The sequence below is a fragment of the Oryza sativa genome, chromosome 3, assembly GCF_034140825.1.
Source record: "Oryza sativa Japonica Group chromosome 3, ASM3414082v1".
NCBI classification, from domain to species: Eukaryota; Viridiplantae; Streptophyta; class Magnoliopsida; order Poales; family Poaceae; genus Oryza; species Oryza sativa.
The window spans coordinates 5,129,093-5,153,685 of NC_089037.1; the positions used below are offsets into that span (position 1 = coordinate 5,129,093).

The 24,593-nt window shown below is 44.8% G+C and overlaps 3 protein-coding genes across 10 annotated transcripts; 1 reads left to right on the forward strand and 2 right to left on the reverse strand.

Annotated features, from left to right (window-relative positions):
* Positions 1-326: 326 nt before the first annotated feature.
* On the reverse strand, positions 327-3,042 carry LOC4331943 (plant-specific TFIIB-related protein 1). Its single transcript, XM_015775572.3, has 3 exons — positions 2,315-3,042; positions 1,425-1,583; positions 327-1,343 (listed from the first exon to the last, which is right to left on the reverse strand). Exons 1-3 carry the CDS (start codon positions 2,954-2,956, stop codon positions 552-554), a joined length of 1,593 nt encoding a protein of 530 aa, XP_015631058.1. The 5' UTR covers positions 2,957-3,042; the 3' UTR covers positions 327-551.
* Positions 3,043-3,697: 655 nt separating this feature from the next.
* LOC4331944 (uncharacterized) lies at positions 3,698-8,328 on the reverse strand. Of its 8 annotated transcripts, none has more exons than XM_015775581.3 (8): positions 8,169-8,328; positions 7,236-7,290; positions 6,110-6,398; positions 5,731-5,798; positions 5,436-5,640; positions 5,228-5,324; positions 4,388-4,470; positions 3,698-3,972 (listed from the first exon to the last, which is right to left on the reverse strand). In XM_015775581.3, the coding sequence occupies exons 2-8, from the start codon at positions 7,254-7,256 to the stop codon at positions 3,965-3,967; spliced, it is 771 nt and encodes a 256-aa protein (XP_015631067.1). In that variant the 5' UTR covers positions 7,257-7,290; positions 8,169-8,328; the 3' UTR covers positions 3,698-3,964. The 8 variants fall into 8 exon arrangements, with proteins under 8 accessions (XP_015631067.1, XP_015631071.1, XP_015631066.1 ...); XM_015775585.3 differs by having other exon boundaries at positions 7,224-7,290; XM_015775580.3 differs by lacking the exon at positions 8,169-8,328 and adding an exon at positions 7,544-7,853.
* Positions 8,329-16,154: 7,826 nt separating this feature from the next.
* LOC4331945 (polyol transporter 5) lies at positions 16,155-18,666 on the forward strand. Its single transcript, XM_015777160.2, has 2 exons — positions 16,155-16,616; positions 16,716-18,666. Exons 1-2 carry the CDS (start codon positions 16,499-16,501, stop codon positions 18,149-18,151), a joined length of 1,554 nt encoding a protein of 517 aa, XP_015632646.1. The 5' UTR covers positions 16,155-16,498; the 3' UTR covers positions 18,152-18,666.
* Positions 18,667-24,593: the final 5,927 nt, after the last annotated feature.

Below are 24,593 nucleotides of genomic sequence, written 5' to 3' on the forward strand. Positions count from 1 at the left end.
ACATTTTTACCGTAGCATCACACAGGCTAATCATAGATTAATTAGTCTCAATAGATGTGTCTCGTGAATTAGTCCAAGGTTATATAATGTATTTTATCATTAGTCTACATTTAATACTTCTAATTAGTATCCCAACATTCGATGTGACATGGACTAAAATTTAGTCCCTAATCTAAACAGAGCCTAAGCACTCAATTGTTGTGCCAAGTGCCAACCATGATGTTAAATTGTGATTAAACCCTCAATTGTTCTATGCGACAAACAGAGTTTTCATACTTACCACAGAATATTTTGTACCGGTGTAACACTGCATTGCACGAAACATGGAAGCAATATCAACGCACATGCTAATTGATTTTGGAACTAGTGAGAATTTGAGCACAAGCACAGTCTGAACTAGAATTTTTGCAGACCTCAACATGACATGATACTGATACACCAGGATGGCAAGAGGAGCCAAATTTAACTAGGAAACATCTATATTCACAGAGCAGTTCCCCTTACATTTTCCATCATTGTCACTAGTGAATTTACGTGTACAGCCACAACATTCACCTCCCCTCCTTATCACCACCATCTCCAGTATTTCTTTTTCCACGTGACAGAAGGTCCAGGCCGTACGGCATACTATGATACGAGGACCCAGCTGATGGTGCTCCTTGCTTAAGCTGCCATGGTGCAGGCTGCCTACTGGGAGAAGGGATCACCTTTGATTCATTTAGCCACCTCTCAGCAAAGGGTGACTTCACAGGCATGTCTGGTCTGTCAGTATCCATTGTGCAGGATGCCTCGTTAAGGTTTATCCCACGGACGCTTGTTTCCGTCTTGTCATGATCCAATTTCGGTGATGAAGAGAATGGTGTTGAAGAGACATTTGGCGTCCAAATTGCTTGATTCAAGTCATGGGTCTCGGTTTTTGCACTCGGTCGACTAAATGGACCAATTTTCTTGTCTTCCTCCTCTTTTACAATGACCATGTGATCAGGCTCTGCAGCTTCTGAGCTCTTTAGCTTAGCACTGTCTAACTGCTTATCTTGATAAAGATCTTTACCAGACGATGAGCGCGATGAATAAATGGTGGTCATTGGGAAAGCTTTCTCTGGTGGTGTAGCTGGTGTATAGTTAGGGGGTAGCAAATCATCCCAATTCTCCAACAGTTCTTTATACACTTTACGCAGAGTAACCTCTGTAAGGCCTGTTACCTTACAGATCTCTGCCTGAGTTTTCCGCTTGTCTTCAAGCTGACACGCAAGATAGATAGCTGCAGCTGATATGCTTATGGGATTCCTCCGTGTGCAGAAGCATTTATTAACAACAACCTCACCAATATGGGCTGCAAGTTCCTGCGGAATTGGCAAGTGATATGTTAACAGCATAACTTAGTTTTTTTTCATGGTATTTCAGGTTTTCAGCTCTTTTGATACCTGAGCAGATTTATTGAGCTGGAGTAGGCTGCAAAACCGAGGCATATGAACTGCTATTGAGTTGCTGTTAAGAGGTTGGCTCAGTTTCAGTGATTCACCAAGTATTTTGATGTATTTTCCAATTTCTTTCTGGGGAAGATTGCTAGCAGTAGAGATTTCCTGGACACAAGAAAACAATGCTTAATCAGTGTTAATTGATAAAGGTAGCATTACATTAAATCAATACGACAGGCCAATAGATTGTGTAGTTTAATATCACATATACCAAAGTCCACAGCTGACTTAACATTTGATTCAACTCTTCACCTATGAAGAACGACCAGTGGTTTTGTCAGGTTAAAAAGGTATTCTCAACATGGTTAAGTTATCCTAATCTACAATAGCTTCAGTGAAAGGCCGCATAAAGTAAAGGTAATCAAAAGAAAGAAAATCTAATCTGAAAATATATATATAATCTTCTATTGTGTTCAACCAATATCATGAATCAAGCTAGATAAAATTTCCATTGTATTTCCCACTAGTTAAAAGTAACATAATCAACAGCTCAACTAAAAAGGTGACATCATTTGAGTGTAGTGCTTTGACAAATTTACTGACTAATGGATAGTCCACAATGCAACATAGTGGGAGCAGAGCATATCATCCAACAGAACTTCCTAGACAACAATCGTTGGTAACTAAGATCCGAAATTCCCAGTATCTAAACAGGTAAGAAGCGAATGGCATTGCGGGGAAATCTCCGTTTCAGAGACTACAATCGTCTGGCTATTCCTGAATCCGACTTAGTTGGAGACGAGAATCATAGAGATAAGCCGCTAGGCCTGACTCACTCTGCACGAGAGCATTTGAACGAACACATCGCGAGCACGAGCACGAGCACGAGCACAAACCTGCAAGGTCCTGGGCTCCTGCGCCTCGCGGATGGCCTGCACGAGTGCGGCCGTGGCAAGCGCCTCGACGCTGCGGTTCCTGAGGCACGTAGCGGAGGAGCAGTCCTTGAAGAGCTCGAAGGCGTGGTCGGCTATGTCCCGGTCCAGCCTCAGGATGGAGGCGACGTCCACGATCTGGACGTAGGCGCGGAGGCTGTCGACGGAGACCATAGGCCCCGCGGGGTCCGGAGTGGAGGAGGCCGCGGATTCGACGGCGAGCGCGCGCTCGAGCTCGGCGAGTTGGCCGGAGAAGGCGGACGCGGAGCGGGCGAGGACGGGGTGGCGCTCGAGGGAGAAGGCCGAGAAGGCGGAGACGAAGCCGGCCGGGAGGAAGGGGTCGTCGTCGTCGTCGTCGTCGCCGGAGGCGGAGGCGGCCGAGGGGGACGGCGACGGCGCGGCGTCGGCGAGGTCGGGGGTGACGAGGGGGAGCGGGTGGAGCGAGGGGAGGAGGGGGAAGAAGGGGTGGGTGTGGAGGTGGCGCTCGAGGACGAGGCGGGCGCAGGAGGAGCACTCGGAGACGGCGCGGGAGAGCGGCGGCTGCGTCGTGACGCAGCGCGCCGGGCCGGAGGCGCGGCAGTAGGGGCACTGCGTCGGCTGCGACATGGCGGCGGCGGCGGCGGCGGCGCGGCGCGGCCTTGGGTATCGGTGACTGATGGACTTTAGGTCTGGATTTTTCTTGCAGTTGGTTCAGCCGGAGTAGGCGACCCGAGGACCCCGTTTCACTGGTCGCTTCCTGGTTGGGGGCTATCGAAGAACTGAACTGCACTGCATATGTGGCCTCCCCAGGTTGCCTTGTGAGAGGAGAAAAAAAATGCTTAAAATGAGATTAGTTATTAGCTAATAATTAATTGAGTATAGATTTTATAAACTTAAAAATAAATTAATATTATTTTTATAATAAATTTTTTATAGATTTTTTTAAAAAATACACTTGACAGTTTAGGAAACGTGAGAGTAAAAATGTATTTGTTCTCTATATGTCCTCCGAAGGAACACACCCAAGCCTTTTCTTCTCCATCATTAAGTCAAATATCACTCAACTATATGCATTGTGATATTTGGAGAGGAATATTTGCAATCCAGGAGCAGCGCATAGAACATCATGCATCTATGCAGTAATGCAATACAGCATGCCAACATCGAAAGAATGCCATAAAGCATCCATATAGCACTTGTGTAAAAAAGATAAGCCAAAACACAAGGGTAGCAGGCTAGCAGCACTTATGTAGAACAGTTGAATACCGCACCGTGTGGCGGCAGCTAGAGCACAAAAACAGCAAGGGGTGTGATCAACGTGATCCATTTCAATTTTTAGGGAACACTGGTTATATCAATCAGTTCGTGTGTGGTCAAGAACTGCCTCATCACACATTAGAATGGGAGCAAGTTATACAATGGGATATAATTTCCCGTATGTTCTATCAGCAACACTTACAATATTGCAAAAGCAAGTACAAGGTGTATCTGTGAATTATTGCTCGTAACGTTTAGTATAGTGATCAGCAACATGGGATAAAAAGAAAAAGAAAGGCAAAACTATTGTTAAGCTTCCAGCTCCAGGAGTGGCTTTCTACACATGACATGTTGTCTTCTCTATCTCAGTATCAGCTCTCATTTACCTGAGATGTAAAACGTTAGTGTCAGCTATAAACAAGTAACTATGCATTATAATCGAAGGGTAAAGCCGTGTTAGTGCATTCAGAGCTATTGGCACATTCTTTCCATATGAATGGTTGGTAAGCGTAGGTAATGCTTGAGAGTGAAAACATCCCAGGACAACATTCAAAGTTACCATGCGCAAATAATTTTTGTGTTAATTCCTAGGTGAAAACGAGGCCATCCAAAATATGAAAACATAGCTTTTTAAGGGAAAAGAAGATGACATTGTGAGTTCATCCGTAGGAACCTTATTTTCATAGGGCCCAAGGTAAATGTCAAACAAAATGTTGCTGTGCTTGTAAAACATAGATAAACAGACAGATTAATTTCACTGCAGTATATTTCTATTTTCTAGGAATGAGAAAACAAACTTACCAAAATTTTGGTATTTCTTCGAGAATTTATAGAATGCTTTCACAATGGCGCCATATTTCATTGAATTCAGTGGTCCCATATGCCTGGATGAGACATGGAAGAGATATTTCAATGGTGGAAATAGTCAAATAGATAATGAGATCGAATTGCCGAGGTGCATGATTTCAGAATATGATTGAAGCATGCAGTCCTTTTATGAAGATAAAGATACCTCTCCTAACATTTACATGCAAACCTGTTAGGACTGGTATATAAATATCTCTTTGGAGGATAATTAAATAGCTCAAAGTATAAAAGAACTATTACTTGGGAACAAGAAAATAGTGACTAGATTGGGTACTGAATGGTTATTTAATTACACCATACATGGGCTTACGCACCTAAAAGCGAAATTGAGTCTGTTTGTTGTAATGCCATATGATCACGCTAAAATTTGAATAATCTTATTCTATAATGATATTACTATAGGCATGAGCAGGAGTTATTCTGTGTATCATATTCTTTCTTTTTTACTCCCTCTGATTTAAAATGAAGAGTTCTCTACTCTTCTCTAAAAGTATGTTGTTATCTGACTTCAAGGCATGTCCTCCATTTGTTCCTCCTATGCCTTTGCTCATTGAATGCTACAACTCCCATGTATGAGGTACCATTTCTAGTGTGTAATTACTACAGGGCAACAAGGTCACTTAACACTTTCTTAATTTCTAAGCATAACTCTATAAGGACCTACATTTGGAATAAGAGGGACAAGAGTGGTGCGCATGTAGTTTGAGTTCATTATCACAGGATCAATGCAAAATGTGAACAGAAAAACTAAAATGACCAAAAAAAAACACATACATTATCTCAGTATACCGCAATCTCCATGCAGGAAAACCTAAATGGCATCTAGCAGGGCCATACACAAGAAGAAGATCAGGTTCTGGTCCACCACAACCTAATGAACGCAGCAGGAACAATTGGTCATATAGATTTATAATGATATAACTGATAAATGAGTATTATAAATTACAACATGCATTAAAAATGGAAGGTTTTCCAAGCATACCTATTGCTTTCAATGCACCGGACATGTCAGCTTCTGTAAATACTATTTCACCATTTCCACAAGTATTCCTATTGCCGTTCACACAAGTTGAGCAAAGTAAGCTGGCTGCTTTAGCAATCCCATCCTTGCCATCAGAACCAGAAATACACTCTATTGTCATCTCTTTATGACAACAGGTCAAAGCTTTTGTATTTGCACCCACATCCTACATGTTGTCATGGACATGAGGGAATATCGAGATCAATGTCATGGAATAAGAAAACAAAGCAACAAAAAGCTCGATTATGTGACTTACCAGATATTTTCCTGAATTCCCATATCTTGAACCATTCATAGCAGGTGCAAATGTTTTCTTCAGCACTCCTATGGTGCAACATAAAGTGTTAATGTGCATCCCTTGTGCACTAGGTCACTAGACAGTGACACAGTGTTGCTTAAATATCAGAAACTAAAGTGTAAAAGGATTAAAAGGAAACATGGCTATAATTTGAATTATTCATCCACTGTTCTCCAAATAACAAAGACCACTGTTTCTCAAAGCCATTTAATTTCTTATACTCATGTTCATTTTGATGAAAGGGAAAATGTTATATGTATGTACTAGGCCACTGGAGATATTCTGCAAAGGAAACAATAGCATTCTACAAATGCAAATAGCAAACTCATTGTCTTACCATCAATGTCATAAAGACATACATACTTCACACCAACATTTGAGAGCCAACATAAGAGCTGATTGATCTTTGCAACATTTTTAGCTTCTCTGCTATCTACCACAACAGCCAAGTGTTTGAGCCTATCCAGTTGGAATTTCCGATACTTTGGAATCAGCCCGAATGAAATGAGATAGCATTCTATACTGTAGATCAGATCAAACCATAAACTGCAAAGGCTGATTGCTAAGTGGACGATGAACCAAAGCAACCCCAGAATCAGCTTGATAATCACTGATGGTCGAGACATCTGCACATCGAGACAGAGGCACAACTTTCAATGTTCTTTCTTCCCCAACAATAGACATATATTTCAGGAAACAGAGAAGTATATCCATTTGCAACAATTGGCTTTGGAATCTAACCCTTAATGAGTTCAAATGATTTAATGGTAATAGCATCTGACAACTGGATTGTTATACCATGCATATTGCTTATGTGTCACAACATTACTCTTGAGAATCTGATACTCAATTCAAACAATACATGAAAACTGAGAATGGATCAGCATGAAACAAAAAGGTTGACATTTACATTGTCCCCAACAAGGCAATAACTTGAAGAACTTGAATCAATTTAAAATAGGGTTGCAATACCAGGAGATCTTTCCAAGGAAAGCCAAGACAACAAATATGATAGCTTGACATAATTGAAATTTTTTTATTGGACTAAGTCAGTATTGAACTTTCAGCTAGGATCATCAAAATAATGGACGAGGTCAACAAGAAAACTTTCAGCTAAGGTCATGATATGTCAAAAGAGACAAATCACAGAAATCTTCTTTATCAAGCAATTGCAAATAGAAACAAATAGGAAACTACTCCAAAAGAAGTTAATGCATTGTCTCTGCTATACTTATCCCTTCCACTCACCAGTACAGACTGTCACTGCAAAAAACCCGTCTGTAAGATTAAAAATAGTACGTTTCTGCAGGACAATAGCAACCCAGCCTACCTACCCTTATTCACAGAAAGAATACACACGCAAGTTTTTAGTCTATATTAATTCAATCTCATTCTATAAATAGGAGGGAAATAAGTCTCTACAGGACGGCAAGAAGAAGAGCTAAATTCACCAGCATCCATACATGTGGAGGAGACTGATTCATGAATAGGGGAATCTCATTGGCCACAAATGCCGCCCTGCACAAGAACCACAAGATAATTATTTCTTGAGAAAGGACAAAGTGGATATCATACATCTAGCAAATTGTGTGAGCGTCAAAATTTTGAGAAGTTGATCTGAACTTATTGTCTGAACCAGGGATTACAGTACCATCCTTCTTAATAAAAAAGAGACTAACAAATAACAGAGGAGAAAGGGAGAGAAAAGAAGAGAGTACAGCAAGGAAATGGGATTATGAGACGAAAGCGAAGGCAAGCAAACAAATCTGACATGGCCTTGGAATCAATTGCGTCACAGCTGAGCTGAGATAGATGAGAAGAAACCAAAGGATGCACCAAGACCAGCTACGATCTATCAAAAAACAGAGAAATCGAATTTGTGGCTGGAGCTGGCAAGAGCTACAATCACAGAACTCTTATGGGTTGTTATATCATAGCGTCTGGCGTATCAGCTGTGCTGTTGACGCATCGTGTTCCTATGCTAGAGACTAGACTACTAGAGTCTTCGGAGAATTTCTCCCCTTTTTCGTTTTCTAAAAGGTTTATTAACTTCCTTTTTTTAGAGGCTTTAGCCAGTGAGCGATTTCCACGGCATCGTTGCAGGTACTAGCTTACATATGCACATGTAAACATCAAGCACCAGTTGAATAAACTAAAAGCCAATGCACCAAACGCGTGGTATCGATTCAAAGTCGAGCTCAATAATTTACTTTGCTCGCATCCAACCATATCTCTCTCGCACGGGCACGGCTTCATGCTGCTCAGTAATGCCGAGGAACTGGTCGGCTGGTTGTTCTTCTCACGCATTGCCACAAACACCTAGCATGCGAACCACGAAACGCACGCGCCAAATAAGGTTTTTCCACGGTAAAGCAGGGAGGGAAGGGGGTTGAGACCTGCTGCATGCTACCGCTCGAACCGAAGGCCGCGCCGCTGCCGCGCTTCCGCCGGTGAGCCGGTCAGCGTCGCATCTGGTGCGGGCGGAGGCGGAGGCGGAGGCGGCTGCTGCGGCCGGTGATGGAGAGAGGTTTGTTTTCCCCAATTCACTCACGATCTGGAGGAGGACTTCGAAGACGAAAGGTGGAGTAGAAAAATACGAAAAATAATCAGGCCGATGACCAAATTTTGACTAGTAATTAATTAATTAACCTATGTACCTGTGGGCTGAAAGCCTGAAACACAATGGGCCTACCTTCCAGGTCTGGGATGCACCCGAGAGGCCCGAATATACCAGCCCATGGTTTCAATCAGCCGATGGGCCGTCCTAACTCCGTCCCAAACCAAAAATATCAAAACGCTCATTCCAAATTCAAATGCATCATCAGCCTTTTATGATTTTTTTTTTGTTTCCGATTGCATATCAAGCGTACATGTACACACATCACTACACGCACAACATCACACTCATCCACTCAAAGAGGCATAAATTAGCGGCAACGTGCTTTATCTCACTAGATTTCTATTAGAAGCTCACTTTCGTATGTATAATATTCGTGGGGTGGTACTAGTATTTGAATCTTGGTGAGTAAAGTTATGTACTCACTGACTCCACCACTACATTACGCATGCTTTCCCTTTATGATTCTATATATCTATATATTCTCAAATAATTATTATCCTTTTTTTCGAGTACAAATAATTATCTTTTTTTCTCGAAAATGATTATCAACCTTACCTACCTTAAAAACACATATATAATATATCCAACAGAGTTTAAATTCTACTCTACCCACGCATGGCACACATATGCGGATCCCTTTTTAATAGGATTTTAGTGAGGTGAGGTATTTGTCACATGTCTCGTCTTTTTAGCTTGTATGACTCTGGATGGGTATATGGTGTACTCCCTTTATTTTAGAAAAAAAAGAATAACTTTTAGTGATGAATCTGATGGTTTTTCTGAGATGGAGGAAGTACATGTAACATGTTATATGGTATGTACATTTACATCTTCTATGTAATAGGAAAAGAATCACACTATTATTAGTCTTCCTCAAAAGAAAGAACATTACTAGTCAATCTCCTCTCAGGGAAAAAATATACGCATTTTCAGTTCATCTCTTCCCTAAGAAAGAGTTCTGTTACTGTGAAACGCTGCAGAACGCCTGAACCCATCGCTGGCTTCGCTGTCGAGTAACAATAAGAATAAGAATCGGATGTGAACACTCCTCTCTCAGTGGTGTCAAACCGAGGCATTGTTGTCAAGATTTCTTCCACGACCCAGCAGCAGTGCTGCTCCGATTCATAGGCTTACGTGGTCGTCGTATTCAGGTTTTCATTTCATGTTTGCCGTCTCAGTATTGCTAATTCTGCAGGGTTTAGTGGACCTGGTATCAGGCCCAATAATGGTGGCAACGGGATGCCCCTTATCTTGGGATACATGGCTATCATGCATCCATGTAAACCCACTATGTTATTCTTCTTATACGTATCGTATTGATTATTTGTGTTTGGACTTTATGTTAACAAGTTGTAATACTCCTTTTTTCGTCAAAGATACATCAATGTTTATATTACTAGTATACTCTTTATCACATTCTGAAAAATTGGCCAAAAAATGGTTTGTGACTCAGCTTAATTATTGCTGCTTACCAATTTCTGGCTTTGTCAAGACGTACAGTGCATGCACCTCAATACTGCAGAAAAGGAACAAAAAACTTTTGGCAGGAAGGAGGATGGATGAGGTTTACAGCTTGGTAATGCTGACAAAGAAACAGATAACTTTGGCAGTGAATAGACTGTTGTCTCAATACAGGTGGCATGGATGCATAGTGTGCACTGTGCACTCTTTCTGAAAGACTGCATATCTGTATCTGTACTTCTGTAGCAATTTAGTGTCTAAACTTCACTGCAGTTTACAAAGGTAATTAGTAGTCTTATGCCAACCAAGATTCAAATGTGGGTGGATGGCTTTTTTTCAAACATGAAAACCACCTGTTGAATATAATGGCAAGTTGTCCAAATTTTGAAGAGAGAGACGTATCAAATTGGACCTAGCCCTTCCATTGTTCAATAGTTCTCCCACCGAGGGTGACATTTTGGGTGCTCCAACGGAAGACACTGAAAGGAACTGAACTGAAACTGAAAGGGAGGACAGGGTCCTTCACTCTCCCACACAGTAGCTAATGCTTCCATTTCATAGCAGCTTTCATACCGGAACAAAATGGGTGAAAGTATCATAATGTGCTCAATGAAACCGAAACGACACCACATAATTGTCCTTGTACAAATCAGAGCATTTTGGGTTGACCTTTATTGTACTAGCCCAATGCTATGAACGTAAGATATTTTTAAAAATGAAAGAATTCTACATGAATGCTGGAGAAATACAATTCTCGTAAAAGAAAAAAACTACATTCCGAAGAAGAACTAAAACATTTAGATGAGCCATTAGTGTCTGAAGGATATTTAGGGGTTGTTTGGTCCTTGATGTACATTGTCAAACCACATCTTAATTAGTCATGCTATAATTTATTAGGTATGTGTTTGTTTCACTACCGTAACTTAGCCTTATCACGGTTTCTTATACTTTGGATCCGTAAGTTATTCACTCATCTTTTTAGCAAGTCATGTCATAAGTGTGACCAAAGATTTCATGGCCACACTTTAGCAAAAGTTAGTTATGACAAATTTAATTTTTCGTGAACGCGTTATGACAAATTTAATCACCAACCAAACACCAAACAGCCCTCAATGCAGCACTTGGCATGCTTTTTTTACTGCCTCCATTTTAGAACCATTGAATTACAGATTTTAAATAGTTAGATTATAATGAACAAAAGTCTAATGCCTATATTCACACATTAATACGACATTGGACATCCTTTTGACGTTTATAATTCTTTTTAGAGAAAAAAGACGAGTTATAAATTTTTTTTATAGAAATACGCAAAAAAACACATATTTGTATAAAGAGGAATAATAGTTACTTACAAATCAAACATAAAATCTGAAGGGGATGGGATACCGGAGCGGAACAAAGGACTTAAGCTACAATTTCACAACCGATTGGGATGACCTAGGGACTCCTGAAACTAGAGACCAAGCGCCGGTCCTCCGCAGCCATAGCTTTCACTACTTCCGCCCAGGGCCGTTGTTGGAGGTTGAAGACCCGGTTGTTTTTCTCCTTCCTGATCATCCAAGCTACTAGCGTTGTTTTTCTCCCTAACGACGATCTTTCGCGACTTTCTTCCTGCGAAGGCAAAGCCACACTGTTGGAAGGAGGCCTCATGCAGAGGGAGGCAATCCGGCTAATTAATTACCCTGAGAACCCATCACCAGAGCTGGCGGGATTCTGGGCAATCAATCAGGACGAGTTATAAATTATAGAGTCTGTTGATAATAATTTAGGAACGGATGGTAGTACAATGATTGTTACTCCTACTTCATACTACCTAGGACGGAAATTGTCGTGCATCCGGCAAGGATGGAGCCGACTGCCCGAGTGCCCGTCTGGATCCTGATCGCAACGGCTGATGGACGCGAGTGGCAATGGGCGGCCGGTTTCACCACTTTCACGTCTGTCTCCGCCGATAATCCCAGCTCTCCCGTCTCCACTTCGTCACGGGCGCGCGCCTGAACCATCAGCCATCGAGGTGTGTCATCATGTCACCCCCTGCGTAATGCCGCGCGTGATCTGATCGCTCTTGACTGCACGCGGACTCCCGGTCGTCCGGCGTGCTGTGCTGTCTTTCGCAAATCCATTCGCAATGGCAGGGCAGGTCGGTCGATCCATCCAGCGAGCGCTAAAGACGACGATTCACTCGCTCACCCGCGTCGAGCTCGTCGGCAGAAGCAATTTTTTTGGTTCTTCGCCTTTTTCTGCGTGATGTCGTCCTTGCCCGTCAATCCGCTTCGTGCACGCGCAAAAAAGAAAGTAAGATGAGATCAGAAAACGAATTGCTGTGACACCGCGGGATCTATCATCGTATCCCATTGCTGAGAACTGAGAGATACTATAGTAATCGGCATGGCTCAGGTATGGATCAAATCATCTTTCGTATTTGCAAGGATAAACAAAGATAATGGCAGGATTGGCAACTTTGCCTGGCCGTTTTGTTATCCTTTTTCCAAGGCCCAATCTAGTTACTCGGCAAAGGAGAAAACGCTGATGAGCACAGAAAGGCGCCATCATTGCATACGCATCAGAGCAAAAAACGATCGGAAGAGGGCTGAAAAGCGTTATGTCGTCATGGACACTGCTAGAAATAGGAGCCCAACTCACGATGTTCCATCGATCTTGTCTTGATAAGCACTTCTGCAGCAAGAGTGCTGAAACAGTGAAACCATCTGGAATTAATCCCTTGCAAAAGGAAGCAAGGTACACCCACCCTCCTCCTCTCTATCCAAACTTTTTCTCACTCTTAAAGATGGCTTTAGGGATTTTTTTACATCCGCACCAAAAGCTTTTTTTTTAAAAAAAAACTTCGAGTTCTGAGTTCTGACAGGCACACGGCCAAGTTCGGCACCTTCGAGCGTGGCTTGCAACACGTAGATAGCACTAGCAGATCCCAAAAGCTAATCCACGTGATGAAGAAGGAATCAGTATAGCGAATGCGCTTTTGCTCTTTACCATCCATCTAGGCATATGCAGCTCCTCAATTGTCGTCCTCAAGCTGCATAACAGCAACTGCACATACACAGAACTGATGCTCTACTGATTGGGAGTGTGCTTTCAGTAACATTGATGCAAAACTTTCTCAAGGTGCATATATATAATCACAGTAGCACATGCACATAAATGATGCTCTACCTATTGAAGTCTGTTTTTCAGTAACACTGATCAGGATGACATACTACTACTTTCTGTTGCACCAATCTGAGGCATCCTGATTCCTGGAGAAGACCGCGGCATATCGCCCGGTACAAGTCATCCATCAAATGTCAGAAATCCAAATGGTTCTATCCCCAGAGCAAACAAGTTTTTCTGTTCTCCAATCTGGAACAGTTCATCCTTCCTATCAGAAAAGGAAGAGAGAGGTTCCAAAGTTTATTTGTTCTGCCCAGATCCATCCTGAACCTTTTGACTCAGCTCTTCTTCCTCGCAGCTCCCAGTAAGTATACATACTAGTACGTGCAGGCAAATAGGCAATCCAAGATATTTTCGATGGTGTCCCCTGTTCTTTATCCGCAGAAAAGATCAGGTAAGGCTAGCTGGCCCATTGACATCTCATCAATCAATCTGTTCGCGAGAAGATGGAACAACCTTAGTAAAGTAGGGGAGTGTTGCTGAATAGGACTGGAGTAAAACATGTGTGCACAATGAAGCTAAGCGATTGGCAGGGTAGCGGGAGTATCGGACACAAAGGGTTTATCGAGCAAGATAACTGTTGCTGCAAAAGCTACATATTGTACTGTGGATTAGTGGAAGTGTGGGTGGAGTAAGATAGCGGCAAAGCTGAACCATTGGATAGGAAAATTTAATACTCCTGCTAATGCTGATCGATTGAATCTACTAAGCTTGGAAAGCTGAGGCTGACAGTGAACTCGGGGGGCTACGTGTAAGGGAGCAACGGGCGCAAAGCTTATAGTGCAGGCCCAACGGATCAAAGCTGTTAAAGTCTTTGATCTGAGACATTAGACGTCAGATCATCAGGCCCCGGTAGGTAACAACTCACTAGCCGCGCAGCCTAAGCTAGTACAGTAAGGTCGATGTCCAACCAAGCTCAAAATTCCGTGGCAGAGATCCTGCATTTCCGCAACCGGGTGGCGATGGCCCTATCGATCGCAATCCGGATGAGAAGAACGGGGAGTAAAAAAGCAGAGCGGAGTAGGAACAAAGCATCAGTTTCTATTGGCAAATGGACAAGCTGCTGTAACTAACAGATGGTGCAGAGGCGGCTCGCTCTTTAATTACTTGTACCTCAGCTGGGCGGCCGGCCGGGCCGTCGCGTCGCGTCGCTCTCGCTGGGCACGGGAAGTCCAGCGATTCCCTGCCACACCCGCGGCTAGCCGCCACACACGCCAACGTCGCGGCGCTTTCCGTGGACCACCAGCCACACAATACTCTCTCCTCCAACCAGTTTCATCTCTCAGCTCGATCGATCGATCGATAGGCTAGCTCCTCCATCCCCGACCACAAATCACCCGGTGCGTGCATATCACACCATCACCACCACCTTGTGCTTGCATTATCACGGCAGTAACTGATCAATATGATCATTTCGTGCCTATGGCACAAACATAGGTGAAGCCTTGGACAAGTTTGCTATACCTACGTAACTACTCCTACTGGCTATTATTACTACACACATCGGCATCAATTCTGAAAATCACTTCGATAAGAAAAAAAAATTGCATTCAAGAAAGCAATCAGCCGTGATGGTAACAGCCCAAGGCCGCAGCTAGCAGCAAAGCTACGATGCGATCTCCGATGGTACAGGAGAGTTCTTGAACGAACAGTACGTGGCTCTACGGCTAGTCACGCGTTGGGATCGATCCGGCGATGAGATCCGTGTGGGGGCGATCGATGCGAGCAATTTGATCCGATTGATCGCGCTAGCTTTGGTATGGAGTATGGACACAATAAAGGCGGGAAGGTTGAGCTTGAATTGGACGTGCAAGCGTGTGAGTTACTACAACTTACTACGTACTGGAGTACTCCTACAACATTGGGTGGTACGTGGCTCTAGCAACCGGAGCTAGCCGGGGTAGGCGCCTACGGTTAGGTCGAGGCGTGTTGCACGGTCGCAATCTACGTGACGACACGCAGCAGTAGAAAAAAAAAATCTGTAGTACGGTCACGATCGCAAGAGAAACACTGAAGAAACAACAGAAAGACAGAGAATCTATCACATGGTGAAAACCGGTCAGTACGTCGCAGTACAAGTTGTTGTACTCCAGTAATATCGGAAGATAGCTGTCGTCGAACCGGCCAAACTGATAAAAACTAGCGTGATATTTACATCGATCCGCAGCAGAAGAGAGGATATCGATCGATCTAGTGGCGAGAACGAGCTCCGGACGGCGCGCGCTGTGCCAAGATGCGCTTTGTCGACGACGGGTCGGGACCGGGGTGGTGCGGTGCGGTGCGATATGCGAGCGCTCGGTGAATGCGACAGAGATGGTGGCGGCGCGCACGCCGGCCGGCACACACCGCACACGTGAGGATTTTGATGCCATTTGCAAGTTTGCAGGTGGTGCGCGCGCCTGGAGGATGCCATGGTGACGGCGGGTTGACGCATTGGAGAACGCACGCGCGCGCGGCCGATGGCTGCCTGACGGGGGAGGTTTTTGCGTGCGCGCGATGGCCGGAGCGCGTGGTGAGGACCCGGCGGTTGATAGATGCTGCATTGTGTAGTACTCTCTTTGCATTGCAGCTGTACAATTGTGGGAGTGTTTTTACGGTGTACTGGTTTAGACGGTTACGTGTATGCCACTACGTACTTTTTGCCGGTAAAATTGAACTCTGCCGAGTAGCTAAATACAGTCTTTTGGCTTTCAGAAATCTGAGGTGTGTACTGCAGTCTTTGGCTGGAGTACTCTTCCGTATGTTGCACTGCTGTTGATCCCGTGACCGGCCGTATGCCACAGCGCCAGGCTGCCAGCGACAGTTGATACTTGATTGGGTCCTGCCACGACTTGCGTATATACTTGCGGTAACCTGTCAATTGGTCATACGTCAAGGGTCAGTAAACCTCGTGCAAATTGCAGTCTTCCAATGACTTGGAGATACTAGTAAGAAAATTTTAGGAGAGCGAAAAATTAGCTAAACATTTTCTTTCGACAAAGCAAACCCCGTTTTATTTTATTTGTTATAGATCATTGATGTGAGACACCATCATGACCGAAATACAATGTTCCGTAGTAGTCTATCACTCAATCAAAGAGCACTATAACCCACTTTTACAAGTAGACAATACGTTCCTCGCCACACAAAAAAAACTTAATTATGCCGCTTATACCGAACGTGCACTGATTGCCCCCCATTTTCCCTTTTATTTTTTTTCGAACAATCACCAGCAGCCCTGCATATAAAAGAGGGCCAAGGGTTAGCTAGCCACACACCACCTCACTCGTGTTAGCTCGGATCTGTAGCAAAGAGCGAAGAGCGAAGCTGCAGCCTGCAGCTACGCTTGTTCGCTTGAGACCTAGGGTACGAGCAACAATAATAGAGAGTGACTGAGTGAGCGAGCACTGAGTAGCAAGGGCCCGGCACAAACAGGACGCAGCCGGCAACGTGTACGTCGAACCAAACAGAGAACAGCTAGCTAATCGATCGGTCGCCATGACCAAGGACGACGCCGTCCCGGTGGCCGTGGCGCCGGCGAAGCGCCCGCCCATCAACAAGTACGCCTTCGGCTGCGCTCTCCTCGCCTCCATGAACTCCGTCCTCCTCGGCTATGGTACGTCACGTTCGTCCGTACGTACGTGCATGCAAGCATGTAAATTAACCGGTTAAGATGTTCAGATGGTAATGGCGTTCTTGATCTGTGTATATGCAGATATCTCGGTGATGAGCGGCGCGCAGATATTCATGAAGGAGGATTTGAAGATCACCGACACGCAGATCGAGATCCTCGCCGGCGTCATCAACATCTACTCGCTGTTCGGCTCGCTGGCGGCGGGCATGACGTCCGACTGGCTGGGCCGGCGGTACACCATGGTGCTCGCCGCCGCCATCTTCTTCACGGGCGCGCTCCTCATGGGCCTCGCCCCGAACTACGCGTTCCTCATGGCCGGCCGCTTCGTGGCCGGCATCGGCGTCGGCTACGCGCTCATGATCGCGCCCGTGTACACCGCCGAGGTGGCGCCGACGTCGGCGCGCGGCTTCCTCACCTCGTTCCCGGAGGTGTTCAACAACAGCGGCATCCTCCTCGGCTACGTCTCCAACTTCGCCTTCGCGCGCCTCCCCGTCCACCTGAGCTGGCGCGCCATGTTCCTCGTCGGCGCCGTGCCGCCCATCTTCCTCGGCATCGCCGTCCTCGCCATGCCGGAGTCGCCCCGGTGGCTCGTCATGCGGGGCCGCATCGAGGACGCGCGCCGCGTGCTCCTCAAGACCTCCGACTCGCCCGACGAGGCCGAGGACCGGCTCCTCGACATCAAGAAAGCCGTCGGCATCCCCGAGGACGCGTCCGATGGCGAGGACGTGGTCGCCATCGTCCGCGCGAACAAGGCCTCACAGGGAGAGGGGGTGTGGAAGGAGCTGCTGCTCAACCCGACGAGGCCCGTCCGCCGCATGCTCGTCGCCGGGCTCGGCCTGATGTTCATCCAGCAAGCCACCGGCGTCGACTGCGTCGTGATGTACAGCCCGCGGGTGTTCGAGCGCGCCGGCATTAAGTCGAAGACGAACTCGCTGGGGGCGTCCATGGCGGTGGGCGTTTGCAAGACCTTCTTCATCCCGATCGCGACGCTCCTCCTCGACCGCGTCGGACGGAGGCCGCTCCTCCTCGCCAGCGGCGGCGGCATGGCCATCTTCCTCTTCACCCTGGCCACGTCCCTGCTCATGATGGACCGGCGGCCGGAGGGCGAGGCGAAGGCGCTAGGCGCCATAAGCATCGCCGCGATGCTGTCGTTCGTGGCGTCGTTCGCCTCGGGGCTGGGCCCCGTCGCGTGGGTGTACACGTCGGAGATCTACCCGGTGCGGCTGCGTGCGCAGGCGGCGGCCATCGGGACGGGGCTGAACCGGCTGATGAGCGGTGCCACCACCATGTCCTTCCTCTCGCTCTCCAACGCCATCACCATCGCCGGGAGCTTCTACCTGTACGCGTCCATCGCCGCCGCAGGGTGGGTGTTCATGTACTTCTTCCTGCCGGAGACCAAGGGCAAGAGCCTGGAGGACACCGTGAAGCTCTTCGGCAAGGACACAGACGACGACGATGACGTCGACACTAGCCGCCATGAGCGCAAGAGGTCCACTGAGCTGAGCGCTCAGCACTGAACAGAACACGTCCGTCCCGAGTCCGAGTGTGGTCGAAGCCTATTCGTTCTCCGATAGAAAAAAGCTTCGACATCGTGTGTTGCTTTGTGAATCTTCAGATTCTGGCCACTTAGGTTAGATTGCTAGACTTTTGGATCTCGTGCACATCAGCTTGTTGGCCTTAGCCAACATGTAGGGACATTGAGCTGCTTTACGGGGGAAAAGATCGTGTGATATTCCACACTGCAGGGACGAGTCCACGTAAAAAGGTCGCAGTCACCGTTGCGGTTACGCAGCTTGGCACGGATCTGTGGGTCTTTTTCACCCTGTACAACAATTCAACCGGCCAATCCTTCGACGACAGCATTGAGATCCAGGGAGCCAGGGTCTACCTGGCTATGTTTTCTTGTTCAGATATTACCGTGGCAGTGTAATTGTATACGAGTCTATAATGTATATAGCTTTTTATGTATATGACTCGATCACTTTTGTGTCCCTGTGTGACTGTCGCTTAATATAAAGGAGATTTCCTTTTATTTGTTTTACTGTACTGGTGCTGGAACACAAAATTTCATTCATTTCTGATTTTTTGGACTCGTTTTTGGGACAATCCACAGGAGATCTACGTGTGCGTCACTGCATTAAGAAGACAAAGCGCAGACTGGCTGCTAGGCTCATGCAATACACATTTTGGGTCCAGATGGGGACGTGTAGTAGTTTTGATTGAAAGGACGAACTATTATGATGGCATGATATGCAATTCATCACAAGGCAAAACTATTTTCGTCATGTTTTATATAGATCCAAAAAGTGAAGGTCCTTTGGAACTAGTATATCGCTATTTTTGATTTGAAACGAAAAAAAATCTAATATGTCAAAGATATGGATACCACATACCCAATAGTGATTGACTAAGCTCGGTGGGACCCACCATGTACCAAGTCTTATACGGAATCATACCTCGTATATAGAAGGAGTTCCGGATAAGGATTGATGAATAGAGTTTTACATGGAAACAACAAAGGACTACTCACATCGTATCCATATTTATCTCCCTAGTTTTACTTGGACAAGAAGGCACCTATGAGTATAAATACAAGCCCACTTAGGAGGAGAGGGGACACCCACCATAGACGCACAATACACAAGCCAATATACGCGAAGACAAGTCGCCTGATATCAACATCAGATATAAGCCTAGACATACCCCATATGGTGCCTACGGAAGCCGGCAAGAGGGATCTAGCGTCATCTGTGATCTCGACAAGTTCGTGCTCAAGGAGGAAGACTACCCTGTCGTCGACTATGAGTTGGTTATCTAGCCGCCAAGTCGATGATAGTTAGATAGGTTATCCCAAATATTGTACTTGTATGATCCAGATGAATAAAGGAGCAATAATGGCTTCGGCCAACAGGATGTAGGGCTATTACCTGTCAGATAAGGGGCCCGAACCTGTATAAAAATCCATGTATCCATCTCTTTTACCTCAATCTCGCATATACCTTGGTACCGACGATCCCCATACCATCCAAATACCGTAGTCGCGATATCAAACGTCGACATAATATCATTATTTTTCTTTATACAGCATACACCCTTTTCTTTAAAGAGGTGTTTGAAGTAAATTGCATTACGAGTACACGAATTTAAGACAAGATATGAGTACGAAATTGCAAAGAACTCATTTCAGTATATTAACTTTGTGTGGTGCATATGAACTAGGCCAAATGGCATATCATTATCATGTCTAAGCTAAGTTGGACAATATTTAGGATACCACAGATACATGTCACTTTAGAAAACGATTTTTATGGCTCCCTTTTTTATTAGACGGGCTAAAAGAAACTCTGTTTGTAAAAATATTTATAAGGTGCCCAGTACAGTCCCGTATGCGAAAATCCATTTTCGCTAACAGACCTCTTAAAGTAATGCTTGCAAGTCTAACCGCCCTCATCTTTTCCTCTCTAAATCTTCAAAATTTTCCTCATCCTTATCTCCTCACCTCCTCATCCTTATATCTCTCTCAACTCCCCCCCTCTCTCTCTCTCCAATCTCTCAACTCTTCTCTCCCTCGCCTCCCCCTCCTTCGTCCCTCCTCCGCGCGCCCTCTCAACTCCATGAGCAGGAGGGTCGGTGGTTGGCGGCAGGCACGCTCAAGGTTCAGGGGCTCAGGAGCGGCGACGCAGAGGAACTTCAAGAGGGCGACGACAACAGCGGCCTTAGGAGTGTCTGTAATGTGGATCCACCGGCGGGGACCTCGGTGACATCGGACCCGCCAGTGTTGACCTCGGCTATGGTGGATCCGACGTCGGGGACCTCGAGCGGGTGGCAGCGGTCTCGCTTAGGAGCGGCGTCAGCGGGCTCGGTGACGCAGATACAACGGTGGCAACCTCAGCGATGGTGCATCTAGCACGAAGGAGATCGAAGACGGCATGGGCGCCTAGCATCACTGCTGCGATGGTGTGGTGGCTAGGGTTTGCTAGGATGCATGGGAGCTAGGGTTTGATTTTGGAATTCTTTTTTTTCACCGAAATTCTTTTTGCATATGGGCAGCATAATGCACTCACCTGCGAAAATCCCTTTTTTCACTCAATTGCGCTGCCCGACTGGAAAATTCCTATTTTCGCAGACACATGGATGCAAGCGGGTAGGCATTCTTATTTTCGCAGACACATGGATGCAAGCGGGTAGGCAGCTGATTTACCCGCTTACGGAAAATGGGATTTGTCCGCTTGCGAAAATGATTTATTATGTAGTAGTGTGTAAAGAGAGATCATGTGTCATACTATATTTGCAAAAAACATTTGCCACTTTATTATATTTTATTAGTCATATGATTTTATTATTACATCTCTTCTTTATTTTTATGCGTCCTTATATAATCATCTTTTTTTAAAAGGGGATATTAGGGAATAACCTAATATCAAATAACTAAAAGGGGTAAGGCTTCAAACCCAGACCAGCTAGCCCACCACCTTATGGAGCTAGCTGGAAAATCCCTGGGCGTTTCTCGACGTGGTGTCCTTACATGTATGCCTGTGTGGTATCCTAACACCCAAATTAGGAAGATTAACCATATTTTGCCATTTTGATCTTGGTCCCACGTACCACACGAGTTAGTGTATTAGGATAAACGCTCCACAAGTTGAATTTGCCCGGTTTAAAGAGTACATAGAGATGAAATATCTGGTATTTTAATTAAGGGGGTAAATCGAACTGCTGTAAAAATTCAGAGGGTTAATTTGAACTTTTTTCACCAGTCTAAAAAAAATTTGAACTTTTTCCGATTGTATATCCACCTTATAATAAACTCGTAGCTCATATACTGTTAGAGTGTTAGTGTTAGTGATTTCATCCTTACAGGGTTATAGGAGGCTTCTGGATTAATGCAAAGTGCTAGAAAGTAGGAACAAATAAACTGAAAGTGCACCAAATCTAGCCTTGGACCACAAGGTAGTTGAATTGTTCAATAGTACTACTGTAGTTCCTACAAAATTATCGTGGAACTATAAATTACCTTACTCATACAAACATCTGGTTACTTTCCGCCGCCCCACTTATTGGGCATTATGCATGTTCTTATCATATCATAAAGTAGAGAATTGCTGGCAGGTTTTCATATGCCATGGGTCGATCATGACTCTCCACAACAAATTTGTGCGACTATCGTTGGCTTCTTAATCACATCAGGTCCCGATTTCATATCTGCAGATGATACAGAAGTTATTAAATCCAGGGAAGTCCTTCTTCGTGTAATTACTCCTTTTGTCTTGTTGATGAGGCACCAGCAGGCTAATAACCCAAAAGCGCACCTGTCCTGTTTGAATATTCCCAGAGAGCCACCAGACTATGTCCAGATCATCAAATGTGAATGGACCCAGCAAATTTGTATGTACCAGAAACTTTTCCTCAGTATACGGTGTGTTTAGTTCCACGCCAAAATTAAAAATTTAATTAAAATTAAAAGTTTAAAGAAAAAAGTTAGAAGTTTATGTGTGTAGGAAAGTTTTGATGTGATGAAAAAGTTGGAAGTTTGAATAAAAAGTTGGGAACTAAACAGGCCATAATTGGTGTGTTTGTTTTGCGTACTACATGTTACATCTGGTGAGTTGTAGGTACTTCCTCCGTTTCACAATGTAAGACTTTCTAGCATTGTCCATATTCATTTAGATGTTAATGAATCTAGATATATGTATGTGTTTAGATTCATTAACATCTATATGTATGCGGATAATGTTAGAAAGTCTTACATTATGAAACGGAGAGAGTACATGGCAAATGATTTGTACATATATGCAGTACCATGTATGCCATTTCCTCCGTAGGCATTGCCGACTTCAGCCCCGGCGAAGGCGTTGCCGACTTCAACTCTAGCAAGGCAACAAAAGCTAAGCTCGTCCCTTTTGTGTAGCTTAAACCTTTCAAGAAAAAGCTGGCTTCTTCACACTGAATCTTTCTGCTCTTCTAGGACTAATAATTCTACTCCCATCATGATGAAAGCTTGACACCATATGTACTCGTTAGCATGATCCAATAAGCACAAGGAGTTCCATCGACATCTGTTACGTAGGATTGATTTGATTCCCTACTGTACCAAAATTTGATGTGGTCAAAATTTTAGCAAGAGAAACTACTAAACCAAAACATATGGTGCACGCATGAGCGCATGCATGGCTCTGAGGAGCTCCGTCGTCAGTGTCAAGTTTTGCACTGTCCTTAGCGCAAATGAGCCTACAGCTCGATCTACAGCCATGCTGATATCGTTGATCGGAACATCGAAACTACACTTCACCTACCGTTCCAACAATTGATGGCCACCAACTCCTTCAGAGCTCTAATCAACGTGACGATGTCCGGATGCGTAGCGCGTCGTCTCGAGAAGTTAATGCACTTCAACTCCGTGATGCTCGTGGGCATCAAGAGCCCAGCGCACCGGAACGTCGGAAACGACCAAACGAGCGCCGCGTGAGACCCCCTTCCCTCCTATTCCCGGCTGTTGCTACTGGACTCCGGGAGCCCCGGTGTAACACGCACACTGGCAACTGGGCCCCGCGGTGAACTCCCTCCTCGCCTATCCGGGCCTTTGTTTGTCGGCCGGCACAAGTTGCGCTTGGCCCGTGCGATTGGGCCTCTTCCGTGCCGTCTCCCCGCTTGCTGCTGGCATTGGGCCGCTGGGGCCGCAGCGCTTCCGGCCTCCGACGCTCCGATGTAGTGGCAAGCGGCAGGCCGATTTTGTGCGACCGCTTTGCTAAGCCCAAGGCCACCCTGCGCTCTTTTTTTTTTCGAGAACTCTCTGAGGTCATTGAATATCGATGCGCCAATGCGCAGAAGTTTCGTCTGAAGAAAAAGTAGGTTAACCCCTGTTAATTTGTCAGAACATTTCTAAAGTGTACAATTTTTGAACAAAAAGTAGGTGACTGGTCTTAACCACTGTTAATTTGCCGTAACATTTCTAAAGTTTACGATTTTTTTTTTGTTAGGGGACACCCTACAAACTGAGTAATTTAGTGTAGGACATCGTACTGATTGTACTCCCTCCATCCCACTCCCACAATATAAGAGATTTTGATATTTTGCTTGCACGATTTAACCACTCGTCTTATTTAAAGTACTTTCGATAATAAAGTAAGTAAAAAAATAAATAATAGTTTTAAATTTTTTTTAATAAGACGAATGATCAAACAGTGCAAATAAAATGTCAAAATCCCTTATATTATAGGACCAAGGGAATATTATTATTTCAAAGCTAAATGGAGAGAAACACTTTGAGAACAAAAAGCATCGCAAGACACCGCAGCGATTATTGTTACTAATTTTTAGGCTAAATAGAAAAAAACAATGAGAAAACAAAAATGCCCTAAAATAATAGAGATAATAAAATAATCACTACAATATCGTATAGCAAATTAAAAGTTTTGGGGTGTCCTAAGATCAAACCATGTTTTAGCTGTGTCCACCGGTAGAGAACATACTAATATTCATATTCCTGCAGCAAATTTTGTCAGTTTTGTGAGATAACCGAATGGTATTTGCTTTGCGGGTATGCGGCCAGCCGACGACCATCGTTATCTAGAGTATATTACTCCCATCTCTGATAGACTGATACCATATGATCCATTTATATTGTATCAGTTTAGAAATGGTGATGTGAGGATGGAAGTCCGTACACGTCGATACGCCAGTTTCGTGGTTCTCTTCTTGGTATTCAGGCCCAATTGAACAAGGCCTACGTGCGTGCAATCATCTCCTCTTGCCTTCCTGTGATCACTCTCCATATTTCTTCTCAGAAGGGACGTTGTCGCGAAAGATTCCAGCGACGAATAGACGGGCCAGCGTATTTAGTCAATAAACTCCAACTAGTGGATGGGGATAAGGATTTTCTATACCTAGGTGCCATAACGCATCATTTATATGCGACTTAAATAGTTATAGAAAAAATTAAAAAAATTTAATAGCATCGAT